The 24,875-nt window shown below is 36.4% G+C and overlaps 1 protein-coding gene across 1 annotated transcript in view; it reads left to right on the top strand.

The window, feature by feature from the left end:
• Positions 1–24,875, top strand: part of LOC109046288 (NACHT and WD repeat domain-containing protein 2-like) — a 60,949-nt gene that overhangs the window by 11,565 nt on the left and 24,509 nt on the right. The window contains 2 exon segments of the mRNA XM_042728343.1: positions 11,557–11,645; positions 24,679–24,795. Coding sequence (XP_042584277.1) covers positions 11,557–11,645; positions 24,679–24,795 — 206 coding nt within the window.

Raw genomic sequence — 24,875 nt, 5'->3', positions numbered from 1 at the left:
TCAAATATGGGTCTATATATTCATATGCTTTTAAGAACCAGTTTGTGAGCGTGTTGTTGGATGTGCCATTCTGAAGCTCTTAAACATAAATCTGAAATAAACACATAAAGGAAAATCACTTTATCATGTCTGATTCCATTCACAACAAAATTTCATGGCCACACTTTGTTCATTTGTTCCATCATTTTCATTTACTTAAATCACATTGTACCAATTCATTCTCTAATTTTATTTTGTAAATCATGGCCATGCAGTACTAATTATTTTTTTTTTTTTTACTTATTTTAGTAAAAAAAAAAAAAAAGTGTGGTCATGATTTAACTACAACAAGAAAAATTTAAAAGGTATGGCAACAAATTCTGTGGCCACAGTATTTATTTATTTTTATTTAATTATTCATTTTTATTATTAATATTATTATGCTACGTTTTGTAAATTCAAGAATATTTAACAAGCAAGACATGATTTTATTAACTGTGAAGTGACTGGATCATAAAAAGCTAGACATAAATGCTAGAATCGAGCCAGGTGTTTAGATGGTAATTATTTGTGATGTTAGTTATTAATAAAATAAAATAAAATAAAAAAATAAAAACCTATGGGATGCATTATTGCATTTCAAAAATGCTAGACAGGAAGCAACAGAATGGAACAAAATACAGGTGTCATGAGACATGTTTTTTGAACTCAGATACAAAGAATAAGAGACACTTAAACAGCATAATATGTTATTATGGTCAAAAATGTAACATTAAGCATATGTCTACGTAGAAAAACAATAGAAAAACAACAGATGGATGCAAGAATGCATTCTGTGTGTGAAAGTCCTGGAACTGGCAACACTTTAAATTGATAGTTCACGTTAACTACATGTCTGCTACCAATAGAGTAGAGTATTAGTAGACTGCCTGCTTAAAATCTGCTAACAGCTAATTTAGATGATCTCTCAACAGACATTTGACTAACTGTAAGTAACTTTGCAACTGTAAGTAACGCATCAACTTATTCTACTAACCCTAAACTAATAGTCTACTCATATTCTAATAGTTGGCAATTAGTTGACATGTACAGTAGTTACTTATAGTTATTAGAATGTCTAAAGTGGCAAGGGCACTTAATGTAAATAGGGTCCAATTTGATTTCATGTTCAATTTTAATGTAGGAGACTGGAAAATCTCATTAGTCCATATATCTATTTAATGGCAGCCTTTCTGGGCTTTGATTGGGGCTACATGATTTTATTATAGAAATTATAAAGTCTCATTCAATTAATTTATTTCTCACACCCTTTCATAACTCCCGCCTTTGTCTTTCCTCACTTTCCTTCGTTCCTTCCTTCAATTCAGTCTGGTTCAATAATGCTTTATTGGCATTATTCCCTTTCCCCCCAACCTGTAGTGAATGAGCTTACTATTTTTTTTCCTTTTTCTCCCTGTTCTTTTTTTTTTTTTTTTTTCTATGTCAGTCATGTCAGACATTTCAAACATGCCACATGTAAATGTGGAGGCCAGCACAGCAGTTCATATAGCTGGTGGTTCTTTTATTCTTTTCTTTGCCTCTCTATTTTTCTTACTTTCTTTTTCTCCATACCTACAGTATATCTTTGCCTCAATTTGCAGATGGATACATTTTGAAAGCTTGAATCTGTTATGCAAATTCGCTGTCTAAAGCACTCTCCAGTGCGTGGCACGTTAATTCGTTTATGACTATATGAAGATATCTGTATTTCCCTGGTGTTTTGCCTGTCTGTAACGTGTCTTGTCTACTAACTTGACAATAATGTGGTCTAAAGGTTTCTTTTGTTCTGAGAATGGTTTGTTTGCATGCAAGGAGATTATTACAACATTGGACGTTGAATGATTAGACCACAACAAACCTTTTGAAATAAACCTTTACATTTTTTTTAAAGATCATGTGTTATGTTTTTTTTTTTTTTTGTTAATATGAAAGGGCAGTAATAATTTTGTTCAAAAGGTGCAATCACATTTCCTGCTGTTTGGTGAATGGTCATGGGCAAAATAAAGTAATTTCAGTAGGACCATTTGTGTATTTGTAAATTGTGAATTTTGCATGAGGATGACAGATTTGTCCATGTAGATTTCAGGGTGGGTTATAGTTGGTCAACCGAATGTGTCGTGTTGACAACAGAAAGCTGCTTGGCATGAAAGTGACATTTGTGTAAGCTGTCAGGGCTCGGAAAATTCCAAAATCGCTGGTAGCCCTTCAAGCAGACATTCTTCAGATTTTGGTAGCCCAAAATGAATCAGAATCAGAATGAGCTTTTATTGCCAGGTAAGTTTACACATACAAAGAATTTGTTTTGGTGACAGAAGCTTCCACAGTGTAACAGAATGACAGTGACAGAACAAAAAACAGATTAAAAAAAAATGGACCAGGTAAGTAAGGAATAAAAAAATATGCAAATTGACAATTGTATGTACAGATATATAACAATAGACAGTTGTATGTACTGGTATATTATGTGCAAACTGAAATGTAGACTAAGTATGTGTGTTAGATAAATAAGTGTATAAATAGTGTGTGTTCCACAATTATTGTCAGGTGTTCATGAGATGGATTGCCTGAGGGAAGAAACTGTTCCTGTGTCTGGTTGTTCTGGTGCTCAGAGCCGTTTTCTGTAATCGCTTTTCACAGAAATTGTGCTAATTCTCGTGCCGGTGTATCATCGAAATCTGAGCCGTTGAAAGGCTGCTGTTCGTGGGGAAACTGCTAACTTTAGACTGTGGCCTCACTTTACACTCGTAGCTCAAAGATGCTGTAACTGACTCCAAAACCTTCCCATAAACAAACAGTACTGAGTTTAGAGAACATAAATTAACATCAAATTAACTTAAACTCAGTACTATAACGAAAAAAATCAATTTATGTTATGCAAGACAAAAGGTGTTTCCATCATGTGAAGCGACCGCTGCTGACTGACATCTCGTCCTTATGTTGCGTTGCATAAAATAATACAATTTACAGCACAGTAAAGACATTATAAATGAAATAAAATTTATACAAACCTTTATTTCACTGAAGAAGTGCACCAAATCTGCAGTGCTGAGAACTGCTCTGTCCTGTAGAGGATTCAAAAAGGCTGACTGTAACTCAGCAGCTGGGTTGTTTAACCCAGTGGTTGGGTAGAAAAAAAAATAGACAAGCGTTAAAAATGACCCAACTTATTTACAGAAAAACTACCCAGCACCTGGGTAAAAATATTAAAAACAACCCAATAAAATGACCCAACGGCCAGAAGCCAGCATTTGGATAAAAAAAAATAACCCGGCATTTTTTAGAGTGTATGTACTTACATTTAGTGACGTGCCATGTGGCCAGGTATGGTGACCCATACTAGGAATTAGTGCTCTGCATTTATCCCATCCAAAGTGCACACACACACCGTGAACACACACCTGGAGCAGTGGGCAGCCATTTTTGCTGCGGCGCCCGGGGAGCAGTTGGGGGTTCGACGCCTTGCTCAGGGGCACCTCAGTCATGGTATTGAAGGTGGGAGAGAGCGCCGTACATAGACACAGGAAGTGCTCATAATACCAAGTTTCAAGCATTGTTCAAGTAAGTACAAGCTAGACAAAGAATGATTAAAGAAAGAAGTCAGATAGTGATGAAAGAGATGAGTTTTCAGCTGACGCTTGACATTTTTCAGTGAATCATCATTCCGGATAGGGGTTGGAAGATCATTCCACCAGCCAGGAATAGTGAACAAGAATGTTCTGGAAAGTGATTTTGTGCCACTCTGTGATGGTACCACGAGGTGTCGCTCACTCATAGATCTCAGACTTCTGGAGGAGATGTAGATTCTCAAAAGTGAGTGGAAGTAGAGGGTGCTGAGCCTGTGGCTGTTGTCGTGCCGCTGCATTCTGAATCATTTGTAGAGGCTTGATTGTGCATGATGTAAGTCCAGCCAGAAGAGCATTGCAGTAGTCCAGCCTAGAATTGACAAGGGCCTGGACAAGCAGCATGCTCTGTTAGGAAGGGCCTGATCTTTCTGATGTTGTGCAATGCAAACCTGCGAGATCAAGCAGTTTTTGCAATGGAAAGTCAGCTGGTCATCAAAGATTACACCAAGATTTCTGACCGAACTTGATGGGGTAATTGTTGATGAACCTTACTGGATGGTGAAATTTTGCTGTAGAGTTGGAGTGGCAGGGAAGACAAGGAGCTCATTCTTTGCCAGTTTGAGGTGATGTTCTTTCATCCATGCCGAGATGTCCGCCAGGCAGCCTGATATCCGTGCAGCTACCGTTGGATCATCTATGTATCCATGTTGTATCCATTGAGTGTTGTGATTCCAAGAAAACATCTGCACATAAAAACAAACAGAAGCATCAGGATAAAGTTAAGTATTGAATGAAACTAGCTCAATAAAATAAATGTCAAAATGCCACTTATACTGTACAATACAATCAGCATTTGCCAGTAATTAAAGGGTACTTCTGAACATAATTTAAGATAATTTGGATGAAAACCAGGAGGCTCAAGACTGTCCCATAGACTGCCAAATAAAAAACAGTTTCAAGGTCTAGGAAAGTATAAAAAGCATCGTCAGAATAGTCCATCTGCCATCAGTGATTCAACCGAAACGTTATGAAGCGACAAGAATACTTTTTGTACACAAAGAAAACAAAAATAATGGTTGAACCATTAATGGTAGATGGACTATTCTGACGATGCTTTTCATACTTTTCTGGGTTTTGGCAGTGTTAATTGTTTGGCAGTCAATGGGACAGTCACAAGCCTCCCGGTTTTCATCCAAAATATCTTAAATTGTGTTCCAAAGACGAACGAAGCTTTTACGGGTTTGGAAGGACATGGGGGTAAGTGATTAGTTAATAAATTTTCATTATGGGGTGGAGTAACCCTTTACACTAAATAAGTAACATTTTCTCAAATGAAATTACTCAAGTAAAACATGTTACCTTTGAAAAAATTCAAGTGTGCAAAAGATGCCTGCTCCCGGAATGCCAGACTGAAGTTGTAATAAGACTGCAAATCCAGCCCCAAAGTTGAGGTATGAATTTGCAACCATCTGACCCTCAAATAGTCAAAAGCCACTGGGTGCACCTGAAATGAATAAATATAAACAATAATGTAACCTACAATGCAGTATTTCAATATAAAATGTAATCTAAATTACAAGTTTATCAAATGATTTAAATAATTAATACATTACCTAATATAATCAGCTTCAGAGTCTTGGAGCATTTCTCCACATCAGCTGCTATTCTTTGAACCTACAAGAAATAAAGGAAATTATCTTGTGATTTTTTTAAAATGTATTTACATAAATGAGACCAAAATGAACACCCAAAAAAAGGCATATATTTTAAAATAAACAAACTCTTGCATTTTATCAATAAATTAAATTATAATAATACACTGTAGAACTGTACCACCAATCAAATTAAATGATTTACAATGCAAAATTACAACTGTGTTATGACATTAATGTTTTACATTCATTTTTGAAAATACAATTAAGAAATGTTGGAAAAATGCAATGATACTTTTTAAACGTAATACTAAACGTGGAACTATTTTCGTTGGTGAAATACAACAACAGTCAATATTGTGTCTAAAAAAAGTAAGTAACTTGTTAACTAATTGTTTATTGAACTATGTATTTGCAATCGTGATACTCAGCAAAACAGCTCACTTGTTATGCTACTTAACAATATCATATGTTATAAATAAACTCACCAGATAAACATTTAAACTCATGTATATTCCGTGAGTTTATGTGCACCGTTAAACTTGTTTTGATGTTGAATGTAACGATAATATAATCAGAATCAGTCTCGTGTTTCGATGCTTCCTTAGTTATTGTTTTTTTCCACTCAAATTTTTATCAGGGTAACTTGTCCAGTCGGGCATATAAAGTTGTCTTTCACTTAAAAAATGGCTCAGACCAGCTTTAATGTTGAGTACAACTACAGAATATACATAATTTTTCATTAACGTGTAGTTATTAATTATAGTAAGGTGTCACGTCAATATGGGACAGTTGAACACATATAAACAAATGAAATTTCACATATTTTGCTGTTCGTCAGTTATTTCAACAGATAGTAGTTACTATGACAATGGTTTGCATTGGGCTTTACGTTAAAAGTTAGGTAAACACTACTTTAAATGCTCTCAATAAGAAAATGTAACTGCCAAAATGAGAAAAATGCAGAATTTAACCCTAACTATGCTGTGATAGCAATTTCCATCTTACTGCACATAAGTACCCAAGGCCACTTGTCTAAATGTCATGATAGGAGGCTATTGTGACATTACTGTATATTGCTTTTACATTAACTTAAATAAATATAAAAGGATATATTTCTTAAGTAAAATTAAGTGAACTTACCAGGAATTATGAGTAAAGCCTCTAAACTTCAATCATTCTCGCGCTGCTCCATTCGGCTGGATTTCAGATTTGAATGATGCGTGTGCAATCCCATAATGCCACACTACAGTAAGATAGTGTAAAAAGCAGGAGCTACAGAGACAACACCTGCTTCTTGTAAATGAATTACAGTTGACATGGAAATATACTGTTAACAACTGTAAAACCTTATTTGACCCATAATGCATTGCTAATTACAGCTACATCTTGTAAAATGTTTAAACAGTATAATATTAATATTAATATTAATAATAATATTAATATTTAATATTCTGTAAAAAAAATTACAGTGTGGGTTAAGGTGTATGGGATGGGTCAACAGTGTAATTATAATGTAATTACAGAATTTAATAATTGTATGTATTTACATGCAGGTAGTTTTTTTAATATAAGTTCAATGTAAAAAAAAAAAAAAAAAAAACGTACACAATATGATTAATTTCAATGTAGGTATAGTAATTATGGCCACCTACAGTAATATAGAGTGGCACCATTTTGGATAGACTACCTAGATATACACTATTTAATATGTCTGTAATATTACTGTGCAAATAATCACGCTTTTGGAGTTATTCATGGTCTGTTAAAGTAATCTGTTAATACTTTTAAACTTTTAAATTTATTTTAATGTTCAGGGCTTGAAGAATGAATAGAATAATGTCTCCTCGTTATACTCAGTTTTTGAAAATGTTTATTTTTACGTTCACTGGGTGAACCTTTGGCTGTCAAACATGAATATAAATATGACCTTTACTTTAATATGACCACATCTTAAAGTTACAATGAAATAGAAGTAGCGGTAAATATTTACTTTCGTACTGTGAAATTTAAGATGTGGGTGTTGCACTCAAAACTCATGGCCAAATGTGAATTTGCATGTGTGGGTGGTGGAAGGTCCATCAGAAGGTCCAGATATGATATTTTGATTAAACATTAAAAGGTCAATACATTAAACAAATAAAACATATGCACAGGTGAATTGTTCACAATATTTTCACAACATACACATTTTTATTTAATGCCAATTTAAAGAAAAGTGCTTGTCTTGCTTGGATAATCATGTTTTAGTTTTGTTGGGGTGAGAAAAAAGTTAAAAGAGTACAGGAAGACATGAAAAGAGAAGGGAAAGTTATCAAGGTAGCCAGTTCAAAAGATTGTGGGTGGGAAACAAAAACTCTAAATAGTTTCACCACAGCATTTATTACTGACAAAAAAACAAAACTGGCACAGGAAAACAGTATGAGGGAAAAGTAACAAGCTGAGACTAGATACTTTATAGGACAGCCCAAAAAAGATCAGAATGGACAGTTATAAAAGATTTAAAACATGAAAGGCGCACGAGCTGTTCAACCCGCCAAAAATCTGAAATAGGTTGACACAGATAGAGATGCTGTAGCGAGCTGTGACACGCTGTCTTGGCTGACTGTATCTAGAGGGTTCAGAGCGCATGATTGGCCTCATCTTCCACAGAGAGCTATCCAGCCAGATTTTCCTGTTCTCTGTCGCAATATCGACTATCAGTGGAGAGCCTGCATAATAGCAAACTGATACAGACAAGTAGAAGAGGAAATGTCTCAGTTACATACGTAACCCTCATTCCCTGATGGTGGGAACGGAGACATTATGTTGTGACAACATAGGGGGTTTACTTGAGAGCCCCAATCTGCTCTGACTTTCAAAGAAAACACCAATGAATTTTGGCTAGTGCATTTTGCATGCCTGAGCCACTCCCCTTGCATACGGGTATAAATAGGCGACAGGTGCATACACTCATTAGGTTTTATACTGAGGAGCCGAGAACATGTCCCTGGCAACCAGCGATGGTTCAAGGTTGTGGCATAGGGACATAACATCTCTGTTCCCTCCATCATACGTAACCGAGACGTTCCCTATGTGTCGGTCACTACGAGTTATGTCGTGACGACAGGTGGTCCATGGAAAGCGCCACAACTTGAACCCCGTCACAACCCTGTAGCACTGCAAATGTTGAAAAGCAGCCACGTTGTCAGACAAATGCTGTAACCTTCCCAAAGCCCCAGCGCAAATTCGCTGACCTTGGCGCAAGCAGGCATCAAAAGGTGAGTACATCGCTGCTGGAGAAAGCCAGGGTGCTGTTCCTATGACAGAATTTTTTTTCTCAAGAAAAGGGATTTCGACCTTCATGAAAGGTGCTTCACGCCTTTCCTGTTTGTTGTTTACAGCTTGGCAGTAATGAAGGGGAAGCGAACCTTCCAGAGAAGGGCGTTATGGAGAGACCACATCCTGCCCGTAGGGAGGTATCATGTGGAGACACTGATATGGACTGACCCAGGCCTGGGGCAGTACTACATATAGAATGGGTCTCTGAGGCAGGTCCTACGTAGAAGTACAGAGGAATGGCTGCCAGCTGAGACTGACAGAGTGGTCTGTCAAAGGGAAGACACGGGTTCACAGAGAGGGAAACCTGGATGGCATAAAAGGCATCGCGTCCTGGCTCATCACATCACAGAGAGAATGGCCATAGATGCGTGGAGAGGCAGCACATCTCCGAGCCACGATCTCTTGGCTGCTGACGATAGGGGGCGTCGTGGGTGAGAGTGAGGAGGCAGCACGTCACTCACTGTCAACCCACAAGCCTGATAACCCGGAGGAAAAGGAAACTGCTCTTTTTTCGAGTTGCTGGACCAGTGGCGGAACAGAAACAAAATGGAACAAAGGATTCTCCCCCTGGCCCTCCTCCGGGGGAAGGAGTGGCACTGTTCTCGCCATCTCCTGAAAAAGAGCAGCTTCCCACATTAGGGGCTGGCTGGGACACGGAGGACGCCGCAGTCCTCTGGGAGGCTCGACGCACCAGCCTCGACGTGTTGGATGCCCAGACACTGATGGCAACACTCATGGCCATTGACAGAGGACAGGTAACAACCGCAACCAAGAGAACACGGACAGAACAGCATCTTTAAAAAGACATGAGCCATCCGTGCTGAGAAACAGCTTTTTTAGTTGAAGCACCCAGGAGAATCACTGAATCAACAGGGACACCACTGGTTGTGCCTTCACGCCAACCAGGGCTTCTTTCTTCCAGTCAGAATAAAAAGGCTTTGTGGAGAAGAAATCATTCACCCACTTGGCTCCGAAGCAAAAATCTGATGAGTGGATGCACCTGTCAACTATTTATACCTGTATGCACAGGGAGTGGCTCTGGTATGCAAAATCCACTAGCCAAAAGTCATTGGCATTTTCTCTGAAAGCCAGAGCGGATTGGGGCTCTCAAGTAAACCTCCTATGTTGCCACGACATAACTCGTAGTGACTGACAGATTGCTTTGGTAGGGTTGAAATGTGCGTAAAAATAGCAATCAAGTTCAGCTACCTTTTGTTGTCATTCCAAGGTAAATCAAAGCTTAGCAGAAAGATGCAAAGATAGATGTTTGACTACGCATCACCTATACGTAACGTGACCTTGACATTAGACTGTTGTGATAACAAAACGAATCTTTTCATATTCATATATGAGAATATTTTAGGTACTGTATCAAAGGTTTGTAAATGTAGGTTTAATTGTTTTGTGAATAGGGCGCTGGTGGTGTTTGTTTTCGCCTTGCTACTAGCAGCTGTGTACAGTAGTAAATACAGTAAGGATGACTATCCTCAATGTGTCAACTCTCATGCTTCACATTGCCCTGACTGTCTGTGACAAAGGGCATCATGGAATATTCAACAATATGCACTGCTGCTGTGTGCAAGATTCTGAGGCCACTAGTAAATGCTGCTATTTTTGCATTTTGGATTTTAATTTAACTCATTTTATTCACCACAAATTAATTCATAAGTGAATAATTTAAATTAATTTCAGAATGTTTTTGCTTTAATGGCAGCAGCACACAAGCTGCATGAACTGTACCAATTAGTTTCAAACCTGACAATCATCTTCTCATATTCTCATTTATCTTTAATATTTCTTATTTGATGTCATATTATTGCTATTTTTTACATTTTCAAAATAATGCAACTTTGTGTTTATTTCCAGGTTTTGAATCCAAGATTGTCAGTGTGATCTCAGACACTGTGTTTGTTTTTGCTCTGTTACTAGCAGCAGAGAACAGAAGTGACTACAATGTAAGCCGGGGTATCTCTGTTTTCAAGCCTTGCTGGCAGCTATCCCCCGAGAAAATACAGTGTATGAAAGAACGGGTTGAAGAGAGAACAAAAGACAGTTACTGAAAGAGAGATGTTTGTAGGTGTTTGTATGTGATTTGCTCGTAAACACTTATGTATATGATGTAAAGTACCTTAGAGGGAAAGACCTTCAACCCACATTGACATTGTTGTTGTTATTTGGACATGTATCACAGAAACACCATAGTATTCTTTGAAGTACCATGAAATACCACATTTATACCATGATGCATGAGTTTGGTAATCTTTGAGTGTTGTTGTTGTTAACTAAAAATAATATTGGTTGAAAAAAAAATTAATAAATGTAAAAAAAAAAAAAAAAAAAAAATTATTTGGCAACTAGTTAAAATATAAGTTTATGTTGAAGTACTAAATGACTTAATAAAAAACACTGAAATAAAAACAAAACAGGGTCACACTTTATTTTAAGGTCCGATTCTCATTATTATCAAACCATAAACTATGATGTTTGCCTCAATAAACTCATAATTTTCTGCTTATTAGTAGTTAGTAAGGTAGTTGTTAAATTCAGGTATTGGGTGAGATTAGGGATGTAGAATATGATCATGTAGAATATGTGCTTTATAACTACTAATAAACAGCCAATGTGTTAAAGGCATGCTGATAAGCAACTAGTTAATAGTGAGAATTGGTCCCTATACTAAAGTGTTACTCAAACCAGTAGAAACATAAAAAACATTTTTTTTTTTTTTTAAATACATTTTTAAATGACAAAAGCACATAAATTGACGAAAAAATTAAAATAAATGTAAAATGCAACCTGAAAATATAAAAATAAATTCAAAATATTAATAAATATACCAACACAGTACTTTTTTGTAATTACAACCTGTTAAAAATCTGAATAAATGGATTTACAGACATTTACAGGCAAAGATTTATGAATATTTACAGATAAATGTTTAAAATTCTGTCCTCTGAGTATCCTCTCTTAATATTCATAATTGTTTGTGTTTCCTGTCACAGATACAGAAGCAGAGAGAAATGCTCTGAAAGAACATGTCTATCCTAAACTCCGAGACTTCTGCAGGGAGAACTATGGCATTGAATTCCAGGTAACACAGTTGTCTTTTTTTCTCTCTCTCTCTTTCTTTCCTAACCTTCTGCTTTCTTCTTCTCACTCTTTTGGCTGGGAAGATAAAGTTTCTTAGGAACTATTATGTGATCTCAACACTGATATGCCCATGCAAGACGAAAGTATGTGTCTTTTATATTTGCCCTCGGGAGCATGGCCAGAAATAATCCCTTTTTCTCTTCCTCTCCTCTAGAGTGGTATTTACAATGCAAATGGTTTGTTGTCTGAGAGAATGGAGCAGTGGGGAGATTTTTATCGTGCAATTTGATAAACAAATGCAGTGCCTAGAAGAGGTACCATGGCCATTGGCGCTGACAGTGCGCTGAGATTTAACTGAGGCTACAAGGGTGTGGGGCTTGACCTGATTTCAAGAGCATCCCCTCAAGTAACAGATCTTTATGTAACAAGACTATGCCTTGTTAAACGCAAGCCTGCTCAGTGATTTTTCAGTGTCACTAAAAACATAAGTGACACTGATAATCATGATAGTATCTTTTTTTTTTATTTTTTTATTTACTGAACATTGCATTTAACAGTGTAATTTAAATTATTAGTAATGAAGAGGAAGTAACCGATGTTTGCTTCCGAAATGTGACGTACATCTGAAATGGATGGACGTGAAATTGATTATCAAATCTGATTTAGAATTTTGGATTGGATGGGTTAGGTGAATCCCTAAGCCCCATTCATGCTGTCAGAGACATGCAAAGTCAAAACGACATGATCCCATTCACATTCAGCAGAGAACTGCCAACTTCCAGTGACCGCTGGAGACAGAATGCAAGTGTGTCCAGTGATGGAACAAAGTAGCAAAAAGTTTAACTCTATGCAAATGAACAGCACATTTCAGGAGCAACTACAAAATGGGAGTGAAGTCAGTGTGAGCAGGTCTTTAGTCATAATCCCAAAATTGTTTTTCTAAAGATTAAATGTTACCAAATGTAAATTTAAATCCTAAACTTATAAAATATGTACCAGTAAACAGTTAAACAGTTAAAACAAGTAAACAGTCAGTAATAAAATGAAGAACAAAGAAACAAATTGCAAGCAATATAACAAAGGCATTAATGAGGTAAAAAGTGCTTGTTTTTCTGAAGTACCTAGCTGCAGCATTCGACAATAGGCATTTTTCAAGTAAACAAAGAAAGTAGCAAAACAAAGAAAGTAAGCAAAAGTACAATAAAACTACTTAAATTATTGGCAGTCTATACAATAATACTGATTAGGACTGTAAATAAAATCAGTAAAATTTTGCTTCACTATGAATTTCTTTAGTTCAACTTGCTTTAATCTAACAAGTTATCCACCAATTGCAGTTGTCAATATTGTTTAATATATTGTGTTTTTACTGTGTTTACATTTCTGTGGAATAGATTTTTGGTGCCATTAACTGACATACTCCAGTTTTAAGATACCTCTTCTTGAGTCCTGGTGTAATCTTCTCCTCATCCATCATTATAGATGAGCCATTATATCACTGCTTATCTTTTCATGAGTATGTCAGTTTATGCACATCAGGTGTGACTGATTTGAGAGTTGTATGTGACATCAAGGTCAGGCAGGAATAATGGGTTAAATAAAAATTTCTTCAAATATGAGATTTGGGGATGGAAACTAGTCATGTCCTATTGCTCAGACCTATTGTGATTGCATTGCTTATAAATTAAATGATTATAAGTCAAGTGGGCTCATAACAGCGCATACCTGTGATGAATCATTCCTTTCAGAAAATCAAGTGTTTTGAATCACAGAAGTGGACATTTAGAGCACTATTTCACTGAAAAACAAAAAACACACGTTCTTAATATGCATCAGTACTTGTTTTATTTTCAAGTATAAATATTGAAACATTCTTTTTAATTAATTTAAATTAGAGATATTTAGGCTTAAACTTACAACAATAAATGAATTCATTTATCAGGTCTAATTTTGCATCTGAAGTAAACGTGTCTTGTTTTAAGAATGTTTTTAATATCTTACTGGATATGTTGGTTAATAAATTTCCTTTTTAAATTACATTTATCTCATTATTGTTTAAGCTAAACTGAGAAGAAAACAAAGTTAGTTTAAGAGAGAAAGCAGAAAACTGAAAGAATTCGGGTGTGAGAGAGAGAAGGTGAGAAAGAAAAGTGAGAGACAGACAGAAAAAGAAGGGAGTTCTCTCAACCAGAAAATATGATGTGGCAAATTGCGATTCGTTCTGGTCACTGTTATTTGATTCTATTTCCTGTGGCGTCCCTGAGAGAATGGGTGCTGGATAGAGTGTGTCTGTGTACATGCGTGTGTGAGGCTACATTTCTCTGCCCAAGGCTTCATCCCAGTCCAGTCACAGCACACACACACACACACACACACACACAACTCAATCCTCTTAGCAGTGGTGGGATCAGGCCTGGAAGCGCTGTAACATGACAGTGTGGGACTCTGATAGGCTTTCACAGTGTGGGGAGTGAATTACGGCATATACCATAATCTGCTTTATATGAAAAGTTATAATGATAAGACTTTCTTTTTATTGAGTTGCAGTCGATTTTTGAAATTATTTTTACACATAATATGCTATATTGTGTTTACTGTTGATGTCAGATTATATTTTAATCAGTCATTCTTACAATTGGTTATATATTATGAGATTTGACCATCCCCTTCTTCTATTTCCTGATATTGAAATATCTTACTGCAAAATATAGCCTAATCATTTATATTAGAGGATGTCTGATAGTGGATTTTTGCAGATATGGAAAACTAAAATTGGAAAATAAGGCTGATAACTGATTAATTGAAAACCCCAAAGTCTTGTTTTTTCAGTCTTTCAAAATCTTTCATGTCCATTCAAACAAAACAAAGCTCAAAGAGATCAAAAATGGATGATCTCTTCTCCTCACATGACCCCCACATAGTCTCACTGTCGCCACAGACCATAGAGGTTCACACTTAAACCTCAGCAGACCATTTCAACAACTGTGTAATCTGTTCACTATCTCCCGATGAGCTTCCAGTCAGCTTGATCACATCAACACAGGCCCAGTCTTCACGCATCACACACATAAGTCCTGTTTTCATACCAACACCACTTCTTAATGATGGGCTTAATAATGAAATGAGAGCACAAGAGAGTTGCTGTAGGCACTTGTAGATCACTGGTAATGCTGTTTGGCTGCCATGACGACCGCAGCAGAGGCAAAGTTTGATTACAGGGCTGGAGTCGAGTCTAAATTTGTCAGGTAGCCTACTGAATTGACTAATTTGCATATAAACACATTTTTATAAATGTTTATTAATTATTGAGTTTGGTACGACTAAGTTGGTTTTCACAGGAGTTAAGCAATTGTGATTAAATGTCGCCCTGCACAATATACACACACAGTAATAATGATTTCTGACAAAATACTGTTGTCACTGCTGAAAAAAAAAAAATGAAATTCAAGATGTTAATATATCTTCTAATTAATTGATAATGAGTTTAATAACTAAATAATGTATCTCCTTCAAGCTATGTAAAATGATTTCAGTTTTTTTTTTTCTTTAAATGACAGTATTGGAATTTTTAATTAGAATGTTCAGTCACACTTTATTTTAAGGTCCAATTCTTGCTATTAACAAGCCATTAATTATGACTTTTGCCTCAATAAACTCCTAATTTGCTGCTTAGTAAGTATGGTAGTTGTTAAGTTTAGGTATTGGGTAGGATTAGGCATGTAAAATATGGTCATGCAGAATATATGTATATTTTTAAGTACAAATAAACAGGCAAAATGTTAATAATAGGCATAGTTATTAACATAGTTAACTAGTTAATAGTGAGAATTGGTCCCTATACAAAAGTGCTACCGAATGTTCTTGTACAATAAGATCATCTCCAGGTATAAAGAAATATTTTAAAATTAAATGGCCAGTCACAGACTTTTGACAGATTTTAATTCTCATAGATTTAGAGGGCTGATTAACTGATTAAGCATTTAGTCTGGGGCTTGTTGTTACACCACATGGTGTAATATGGAGAGTCACAATGGAACCTTCCATTCAATAGCTTATTATAGACATTTCAAGAAAATCTAAACAGATTAAAAAAAAAAATGCAAAACACAAAAATATAAAATTTCTGAAACCAACAAATTAATATAAAATATACAGATAATAATGTATGGCTAACAATTACTATAACTAAATAATAAACTCTAATAGTGCTCCTGTAGCTCAAGTGGTAGAGCATTGCGTTACCAAGCGCAAGGTTGGGGGTTTGATTCCCTGGGAACACATGATAGGTAAAAATTGCTAGCCTGAATGCACTGTAAGTCGCTTTGGATAAAAGCATCTGCTAAATGCATAAATTTAATTTAATGTATTCATTTAATTTTGAGTGCAATGCCCTCATCTCAAAAATCCAGTTACCAAACCAGTGGACAGAAGTCTTAAGGTCTTTGCACACTGAGTCTGAAATTTTCAAACTGTAAAAAATAAATACAACCTTATGTTGTGTCAATCACGTTTACACACTGCCTGTGAAACTTTTGTCCGTCATAAAAAAAAAAAAAACGGACCAGGTTCAATTTTCTGCGTTTTCGCATCCAAGCAATTTTCAAGCATTTTGATAGGAAAGGATGACAAATATGAAAAAAAAGAAAAAAAAAACAGACTCAGTGAGCAAAGAGCTTTAGTCCTTTTTTGAACAAGATACAAAACTACTGCTGGACTTTCGACTCAAATTGTGATTGTGCTCAGTCTCTTCTACATCTTTTGTTCTGTTATTGTGATCAAATGAATGTCCTTCAGAGTTTTCCTGTGGAACTAATGGATTTTGTGACATCCAAAGGGTCGTTAAAAAAAGAAAGTGTATCTGTGGAGAAAAAGGATATTAGCAGTTTGTGCCTGGGTTAATTGCCTTTCTTAAGGTCATAAAGGTGGTAGAGTGGGATTATGACCTATGTTACCATCATTTGGTGGCTCGTTCGCACTCCTCAGCAGGCTATGAATCTAACCCCAACCCCTACAGTCACCCTGGAAATTCATGGCCTGTTGTGTAAGTGCTTTGTGCTGGCGAGAGCACATTGGATCTGTCAGCACTCATTGGAGCTTCAGCAGATGAGAAGGTGAGAAAAAAGGATGGAAAACAGCCGAAGGGTAAACAGAAAGAGACAGAGAGAGATGAAAAGATAGAAGGACTGAAATACAAGCGCTCATTCCTCATGGGGTTTGGAGGTTATGCCTCGCTGTTGGTGCGTTTATCCATGGGCTTGTGTGGAATTGAGGTGGCTTCTACATTTTCAGCTGGAGCGCATCGATTATCCATTTGCAGAAAAAAAACCCCGGCCATTTTCATTCCAGGCATAGACATGATTGATGTAAAGGTTTTATGGTTTTAACATTTGGCTGCTCTCTCCTCACGTCTCTCTCTCTCTCTCTCTCTCTCTCTCTCTCTCTCTCTCTCTCTCTCTCTCTCTCTCTCTCTCTAAATTGAAAAGGCAAGCAGGCAAGGCAGCTGGTTGCCATAGCAGTAGTCTAATCGCAGAGGCACTCAAGAGCAGTGCATTGTGGGTAGTTTGTGAGATGAGATGAAGGCATGGAGATTGGTGACTGCTCCGAGGGGTTGAGGAACACGGTTCTCTCTGCAGGGTGGGTGAGCTAACAGCCTCTTAAATCAGTGGACTTCTGACAGGCCTTTTTATTCCTTGCTTTCTACCTTTTGCTATCTTATGGTTTTCATCTCCCACTGTGCCTCTGTTTCGCTCCTACTTTTGCTCTTGTAGATGCTTGTGTTGTCTTATTCTCTTATTCTCTTCTTGTTTTCGATAAATGAATGGTGTTAGCGTAAGATATAGTGTTCGACCAATGTACACGTTGGAGAATCATATTTCTCTTCTAATTGGCCCTTAATGGGGGTCATCAGTTGACTCATTTGTCTTCTCTTAAAGTGATACATTCATGTAGAGACAGGTGTCAGAAGGATGATAAATCATAACTCGTCTCCGGAGAATCTGTGGGCCTTTTCATTGGGCTGAAACTGGCAACTGCATTGTAAATGATGTTTGTAGCCTCCGCTCAATCGTTTTGGATCTCATCATAAAATCTGCTCATAACGCTGCGATTTCTAACCATTTGACTCTTGTGCTGTTTACCATTTAGATGATCGTTTTCTGTTTAGCAGAAGTAGGGATCACTGCAGGCAGCCAAAACAAGCTGAATCTTAGATTACGATTTCTGTTTACTGATACAGTATAGCTGTTTGTAGATATGTGTAATTATATATGGGTTGTTATACTAGTTAAGAATAAAGAGCAACATTTTTGTTTTGTTAAATATATCATACCCCATGTACAGTGTACATCTAATATAGGCTGTGAAATTTCGGTCACACTTTATTTTATGGTCCTGTTCTTGCTATTAACAAACCATTAACTATGACTTTTGCCTCAATAAACTCATCATTTGCTGTTTATTATTACTTAGTAAGGTAGTTGTTAAGTTTAGGTATTGGGTAGGATTAAGGATGTAGAATATAGTAATGCAGAATATGTATTTTATAATAAAAAGCCAATATGTTAATAATACGCATTCTAATAAGCAACTAGTTAATAGTGAGAGTTGGTCCCTATACTAGAGTGTTACTCAAACCAGTAGAAACATAAAAAAAAACATAAAAAATAAAAAAATGATGAAAGGCAAGCGCATAAATTGACTTTATAAAAGATTTCATAAAATTTCATATACAGTATATATAAATTTTTATATATGTATGTATATATATATATATATATATATATATATATATATATATATATATGCCTTGATTATATTGCATAATTTAGTCTGATAATTATTTTAAATATCCAGTATTCACTCATATGTATACACACAATATGGACAGATACTATCAATGAATGTAAAAAAATCTGTCATAGAGGCCTGAATGGTTCCAATATATGTGCTTCTCTTTATGAATAATCATGTCACCATCAAGTAATTGACAGCATGTCACCTATATATTTTCATTACAAAACAAGACTGTTCCTCAAAAAAACAGATTTTTATTTTTTTTATTTCTTCAGTCGCATACAAAGATTTGCCTCTGTTCTTTAATTCAGGGGTGTTCTGTGGGCTGTTTTTTAGGATAGTTTTCTACATGATTTCATTCCCTTTCGTTCCATATTCAAGGCATCGTCTGAAAGTTCTCGGAATAATCATGAAAACCGAGGAGAATAGAGAAGAAGCGTGAGACGTTGTCCTTTGAAGACAGATTATAGATGCAGTAAAGCCTGAAAGTATTAAAACCTGTCAACAACAGTGCTTGAGTTGTTTTGTCTATGATTTTTTTTTTTTTGGTGAAATTTTCCATTGATTTGGTTTATGGCTACCTACTTTGATGTCACCTCAAATGTCTTCAGGGTAAGTTTTGAATTTAAATGAAGAACTTTTCCAGCACTGACATTGACCAGTTTGACACACTTTCACCCTTTATCACCAGCCGTTTGGGATTTATGAAGCATTATGTTTGCAAATCCTCAGTTTGAGCTGTGTAATTATGTAAATACAGTCATATTTGCCTCGTGTTATGAAATTTTATGGCCAGAGCCCTCAGTAGCTGAGTAAACCTCATCATCATTTCTGTGGAGGCACTATTAGTGGAAAATGACAGCGTTTCAGTCTCTTTTACTCCAAGTCGGGGTGCAATATGTGCTGTGTTTAATGGTAATCACTGCATATGCATGTGATTGTGTAGCCCTGTGTGGTTTAAATGTGGGCTGTAATGCATTAAAGAAAGCAAGGAAACAGAATTCAAAATTTGTAATAGTTCTTTGCTCATGATACCAGTTAAATTGAGCTGTTTTCATAGTTCATAACAATGTGATTAGGTTGTCATTTACAAATATGGGCATCATTAAAATAGATGACAGCTTCTGTAATTTGAGGAATCAGTTGCAGACTCTGTGTTCATAAAAACTTGTTTTAGCATACGGGGAATAGGCTAAGCCATTAATTTCCCTCATATGGTTGACTCTGCTAACTCATCCAACTATTACAAATCTCATGGCTTTGTGGCTTGAGTTCCTCAAAATATCATTGTTTTGCTGAACATCACAGCTTTTTATACTGTCTTTCAGCTCCTTGATTAATTTTCTCAGGTTTGTTTTTTGTGTAAAGCATCAGATGCATGCTAATTGTCTCCTTGTGTCCCTCTCTCAGTTGTTCAGTGAAATCTAAGGAGGGTCTGTTTGTCATCTGTGTTGTCGTGTCCAGATGTTTGGGCTTCTTAACTGTCTATATATCTTGTTATCAGTCTTTCCCAGGGGCTGTGCTGTCACACTCTAATTGCTTGGTTAGTTAATAGTTCAGATCCATCAAGCTCAATGTGTGTAAGTGTTTGTGCACGAGTGTCAGCGTGTGCATGTGAAAGCATGACTGATTGCACTCATTCTGTTTGAGTGAAAACAGTTCTCCCACCACTTGCTCCACTGCTAGCAGCCAAAACGCAGTCCAGCCAATAAGAAAACTTCTTGCCAGTCTTTGCTGTGATCTACCAATCACAAAGAATGATCAAACCTGATTATCACACTTGAAGCCTGTTATTTGTCATTTCTGGACTAAACAGGCCTGTCATGTACCACTCCTGATGACAATGTAGAATGTCAATGAGTGTGTTTACATGCATGATCTTACAGTACATTGAGTACTTAATAAACATGTAAAGTCATGTAAACACGGTTTAAGCAAAACCTGATGTTTGCCCTTTATCCTGATTTCACTCCGTATGTAAACATCTGTAATGGCTTTCTGGCGGCTTACTCGTGTCTAGGTGCACGTGTTTTGACATCAAGACCAGTATATACCAGTTTTATTTTGCATCATGGGGACTGATGGATTGACTGATTGGTTCATTAATTGATTTTTAGATAGATCAGCAATAGTGTATATGGAAAACCTTTCAAAACCTGTTAATTGCAATGTGAAAATTAATGCACTGGTAACACCTTCCGTTAAGGCTCAATTTGTTAATCCATTAGCTATAATAAACAATAAACAGTGCTTTTAATAATAAAGATTCATTTTAATATTTACATATACTGATACATTATTATGAATTATTATGAATAAACATCATTATCAATGAAAAATGTGAATTGAAAACAAAATAAATGCCTATATATTTTCCAGTTTATGGGAGCTTTTGAGAAACAAATACTAAGAAACATATATTACTGTATTAGGATCCTTGTTTTTGCTGTGTGATGGTTTTATTTAAAATTTTGCTGTTTTGTCATTTTTGTTGTGTTGTGATGTTAAGAGCTCATCTTTTTACATTTGTTGATTGTCACCATTCTTGAAGTTTGTGTGTCAGTTATTGAGATATTGAGATCTGTGTTAAACCTTTTAAAGGGGTGGTTGCGATTCCACTTAGTTAGTTTTGTAATGTTGCTGTTTGAGCATAAACAATATCTGCAAAGTTACAATGCTGAAAGGTTCAATGAAACCGGTCTTTTAAAATTAAGTCAGTTTAATGCCTACAAAAACGGCTCATATAGGGACTACAACGAGCTACTTCCCGGGTTTGTGACATCATAAACCCTGATAAACCCCGCCCCCGGGAACATGCAACGAAGGGGGCGAGGACATGTTGCACTGCTTTAGAGAAGAGGAAGAGTTGTTGCCATGCCGTCAAAACTAGGGGTGCATGAAAAAAAATATATATTTTTTTTTTTTCTTACAGCCAATTCGGCATGGATTTTCCTTTTCAGCATTATAACGTATACATAAAAAGCTGCACATTTTTCATATGAAGTATTTCTCTCTTCTTAGAAGTTTGATTAGCATAGAGAGGTTGAGTGTAGAGCTCACATTATGTAGGCAGTCTCTTGTGCTTTATGTGCTGTTGGATGGAAGCCATGATTGTATTTGTTAAATGAAGTCTGGGAGGATGGCAGGACTCACAGTGGCTTGGTTTTTGCCAGCTGAGCAAAAGAAATGTGTTTGGGGTCCTAAAGAGCTACCACAATGTGAATGACATCAGAATTTTATTGGACTTGCTTGAGATTGCGAGAAAGAGAAAGACGTGACCAGCATAGACACATTAAATCAACATCAAATTAAACTAATCACACTCATACTCACACACTGAACAGATGTGATCAGCACACACACGCACACACACGCACACACAGAAACACATACTTGATTACGGAGCCCCAGTCCTTCAGCATATACACGCTCGCATGCGTGCAGCAGAAAGAGATTCCCCCTGCAGCGTGTTTGCCGTTTGAATTATCTGCACCAGTGACACTGATTCTGACAAATGTGTCCAGGGATATTCCTGTGTCCTGCCATACTGGTACTGAGGAAATGTCCTGTCTCTCTTCATTAAGTCCGTTACACACACACACACACACACACACACAAAGACACAAGCAATTTCATTCCCTCAGTCTTTTGTTCTTCTGTCATTTTACCACCAGTGGAGGTGAACCATTTTTGGTTTGAGGGTGCAAGAGTGTGTATATGTTTAAATGTATCTGTCTGTGTGTGTGTTTTAAGCTGATAGAAAGACCAAATACAGTGTATTAGAAAGGGCAAGGATGGGATTTCTTAAATTCTCTCATTTCTTTTCTGCCCAACTACCATCTCAAATTAATCTGGAATTTAGTATCTGCTCACATTAGAGAATGCACAGCATTTAGTCTTTTTAATAATAAAGCGTAGTGTCAGTTCAGGCAGGCCACATCGGTCAAGCTGGCATCGGCTGAAGGCCAGCTGATCCATGTTTGCCTATAAGAAATCAACACATGGCAGTCTGCATTCTATTTAAGTTGCCTTTTCAGCTACACTTCAGCTGCTCCTATCGTGCCGCATTGCGCTCATTACTGCTCTCCATCCCCAGCTCCTCCACAATCAGACAGTTATCACTTCAGCTCCATCCATTCAGCAAATCTGGAATTGTATTATTTTCCTTCTTGACATATGATTGTTCCTCATTTTAAATATAGTCTCTTGTATAATCAAGTACAGTTGTTATTCATTATTGTATATCATAAATCAGTGTTTGCAATGCAATGATCTGATTTAGCGTATGGTAAAAATAATTCTGCTGAAGCTGTTCTGTAACACTGTGGGGGGAAACAGTGTTGCTGCACTCCCTGCTCTAATGTATGGACAGTTGGAGAGTTTTTGCTCAGAACTGAATCATACTGAAAATCTTAATTATTGCTATTTGTCAATAAATCCTTTGATGAAAGTGGTCCTGAGTAAACAAATTAAAATAAGGTTTAAGACAAATCAATTATGTGATCAGTGATCTCAGGGGTGGTCAGTGTCTGTCCTGTAGAGCCATAATCTGGGTGAGTTTTTTTTTTTTTTTTATTGTATTGTACTGCTGTACTTTTATGTTGTATTGCCCAGGGAGTGCAGAAAGCAAATTAGCTTTATAGCAAACTCTGGCACAACAGCTGTGTTGTGCATGGTCCCTGTTGAGTAAACTAAATAAACTAAACTAACCTAAACTCAGACATGCTCCCAGATATAATGTACATACAATCTGTTGGTTTTCTGATTTAATATATTCTAAATTTTAATTTATTCAGGTGAAAAGGTGAATTTTCAGCAGTCATTACTTCAGTCTTCAGAGTCACATGATCCTTCAGAAAGCATACTAATATGCCGATTTGGTGCTCAAAAAACATTTCTTATTCTTAACAGTGTTGAATACAATTGTGCTTATTATTGTGAAGACTGTGGAGATATTTTTCAGGATTTTTTGATGAATAGAAAGTTCAAAAGAATGGTAGTTTAATATTTAATGTCACTTTTTATCAATTTAAACTTAATTTAAATTTTAACTTTTAAACAGTACCATAATTATAATAAGGAAAATTCTGTTGGACTGTTTGCCAAATAGTGACCAAAAAGAATGTGCACCAGAAATCACTTTGCTTGTTATTAATATGACATGGGGTCCTTAAAGAAGGAGTATTACAAGTTTCATGGCATCTGTTACAAATTTTATCAAAATGATGTATGGTATTTAAAATGAATAATGAGCTGGGTGTTGAATTCCCCCCTCAAATATCCTTCTAACTTGGTTTGTTGGGTGGGTGATTGCATGTGGAGAAATTTTCAACTAACTTAATCAAAACAGTAAGGCAGATGGCATATTCTTCATAACAATCAATATACAAGATAACCTTTTTTAATGTCTCTGTGTGAGGTAATTATGCTGTTGCTGTACATACATATGTGCAGTCAGACTCAAACTATTGTAGTGATTCTGAAAACACACTCAAAATTATTAGAGACTCTTAATTGAGAGCAGTAAGCAGTTTAATGTGTCCCAGCGTGAGTGCAGCATTTAGCTGACTGCAGGAACACAGCCTCAGCATTGCTCTTCTTGTTACATTCCTCCCTTCTTTTCTCTCATTCTCTCTGTCTCTCTCTGTCTCTTCCCTCATCCCTCTCCCTGCGGTTCCCTTTAAAGTGCTAATGTGTGCTGAAAGAGTGTGGAAATTCATACTCTCCCAGGCATTCATTACTCCCTAGATCTTCCTTACTTAGTAATAAAAAGGAATTAGGCTTTAGTTAAGGGTGTTGATATATAGGTCTTATAAAATTTTATTCTTGAAGTGCCTCTATGAATCCTGTGCCAGTTCTCTTTTCATTGTAAAAAAAAAAAAAAAAAAGTAACCGGAACATTCCACTAAACTGTAAGCGCCGACTCGCAGGGAGCATGCCAACATGTTACGCTTTGGGCATCCCGAGTTCCAGTTCATGGACTTTTCCCAATCGTCCCACTTTGCTTCCTGTCAACTTACTGTCTTATCATAATAATGGCATAAAGCAGCAAAAATACATCTTTTAGGACCCAAGCAAGCAAGAAAGAAAGAACATTCCACTAAACTTCTTCTTTGAGTTGAATAAAGAATGTATTAAAAGCAAATTTATTTAAATATTATAAGTTGCAACTGGAAGTTGTGCATCAGTGTTTGTATATATTTCAGTGGTGTGTTAAATATTTGTGTATGTGTGTTTTCCAGGTCGTGGACCTTTACTGGGGAATTGACCCAGAGGAGTGGGACAGTCCAGAGCTGCAGAGACTACGGATGAAATTACTGGAAGAATGTCTGAAGACTTCAGCCGGTCCATGCTTTGTTGTGGGTATATATGACATTTCATCAAACCATTAAAAGCAACTCTGCTGTAAACTACAATTATGTTGTAAATACCAAATATT

The sequence above is a fragment of the Cyprinus carpio genome, chromosome B7 (assembly GCF_018340385.1).
Source record: "Cyprinus carpio isolate SPL01 chromosome B7, ASM1834038v1, whole genome shotgun sequence".
In the NCBI taxonomy this organism is placed as follows: domain Eukaryota; kingdom Metazoa; phylum Chordata; class Actinopteri; order Cypriniformes; family Cyprinidae; genus Cyprinus; species Cyprinus carpio.
This window is presented reverse-complemented; position numbering and strand designations above follow the sequence as displayed.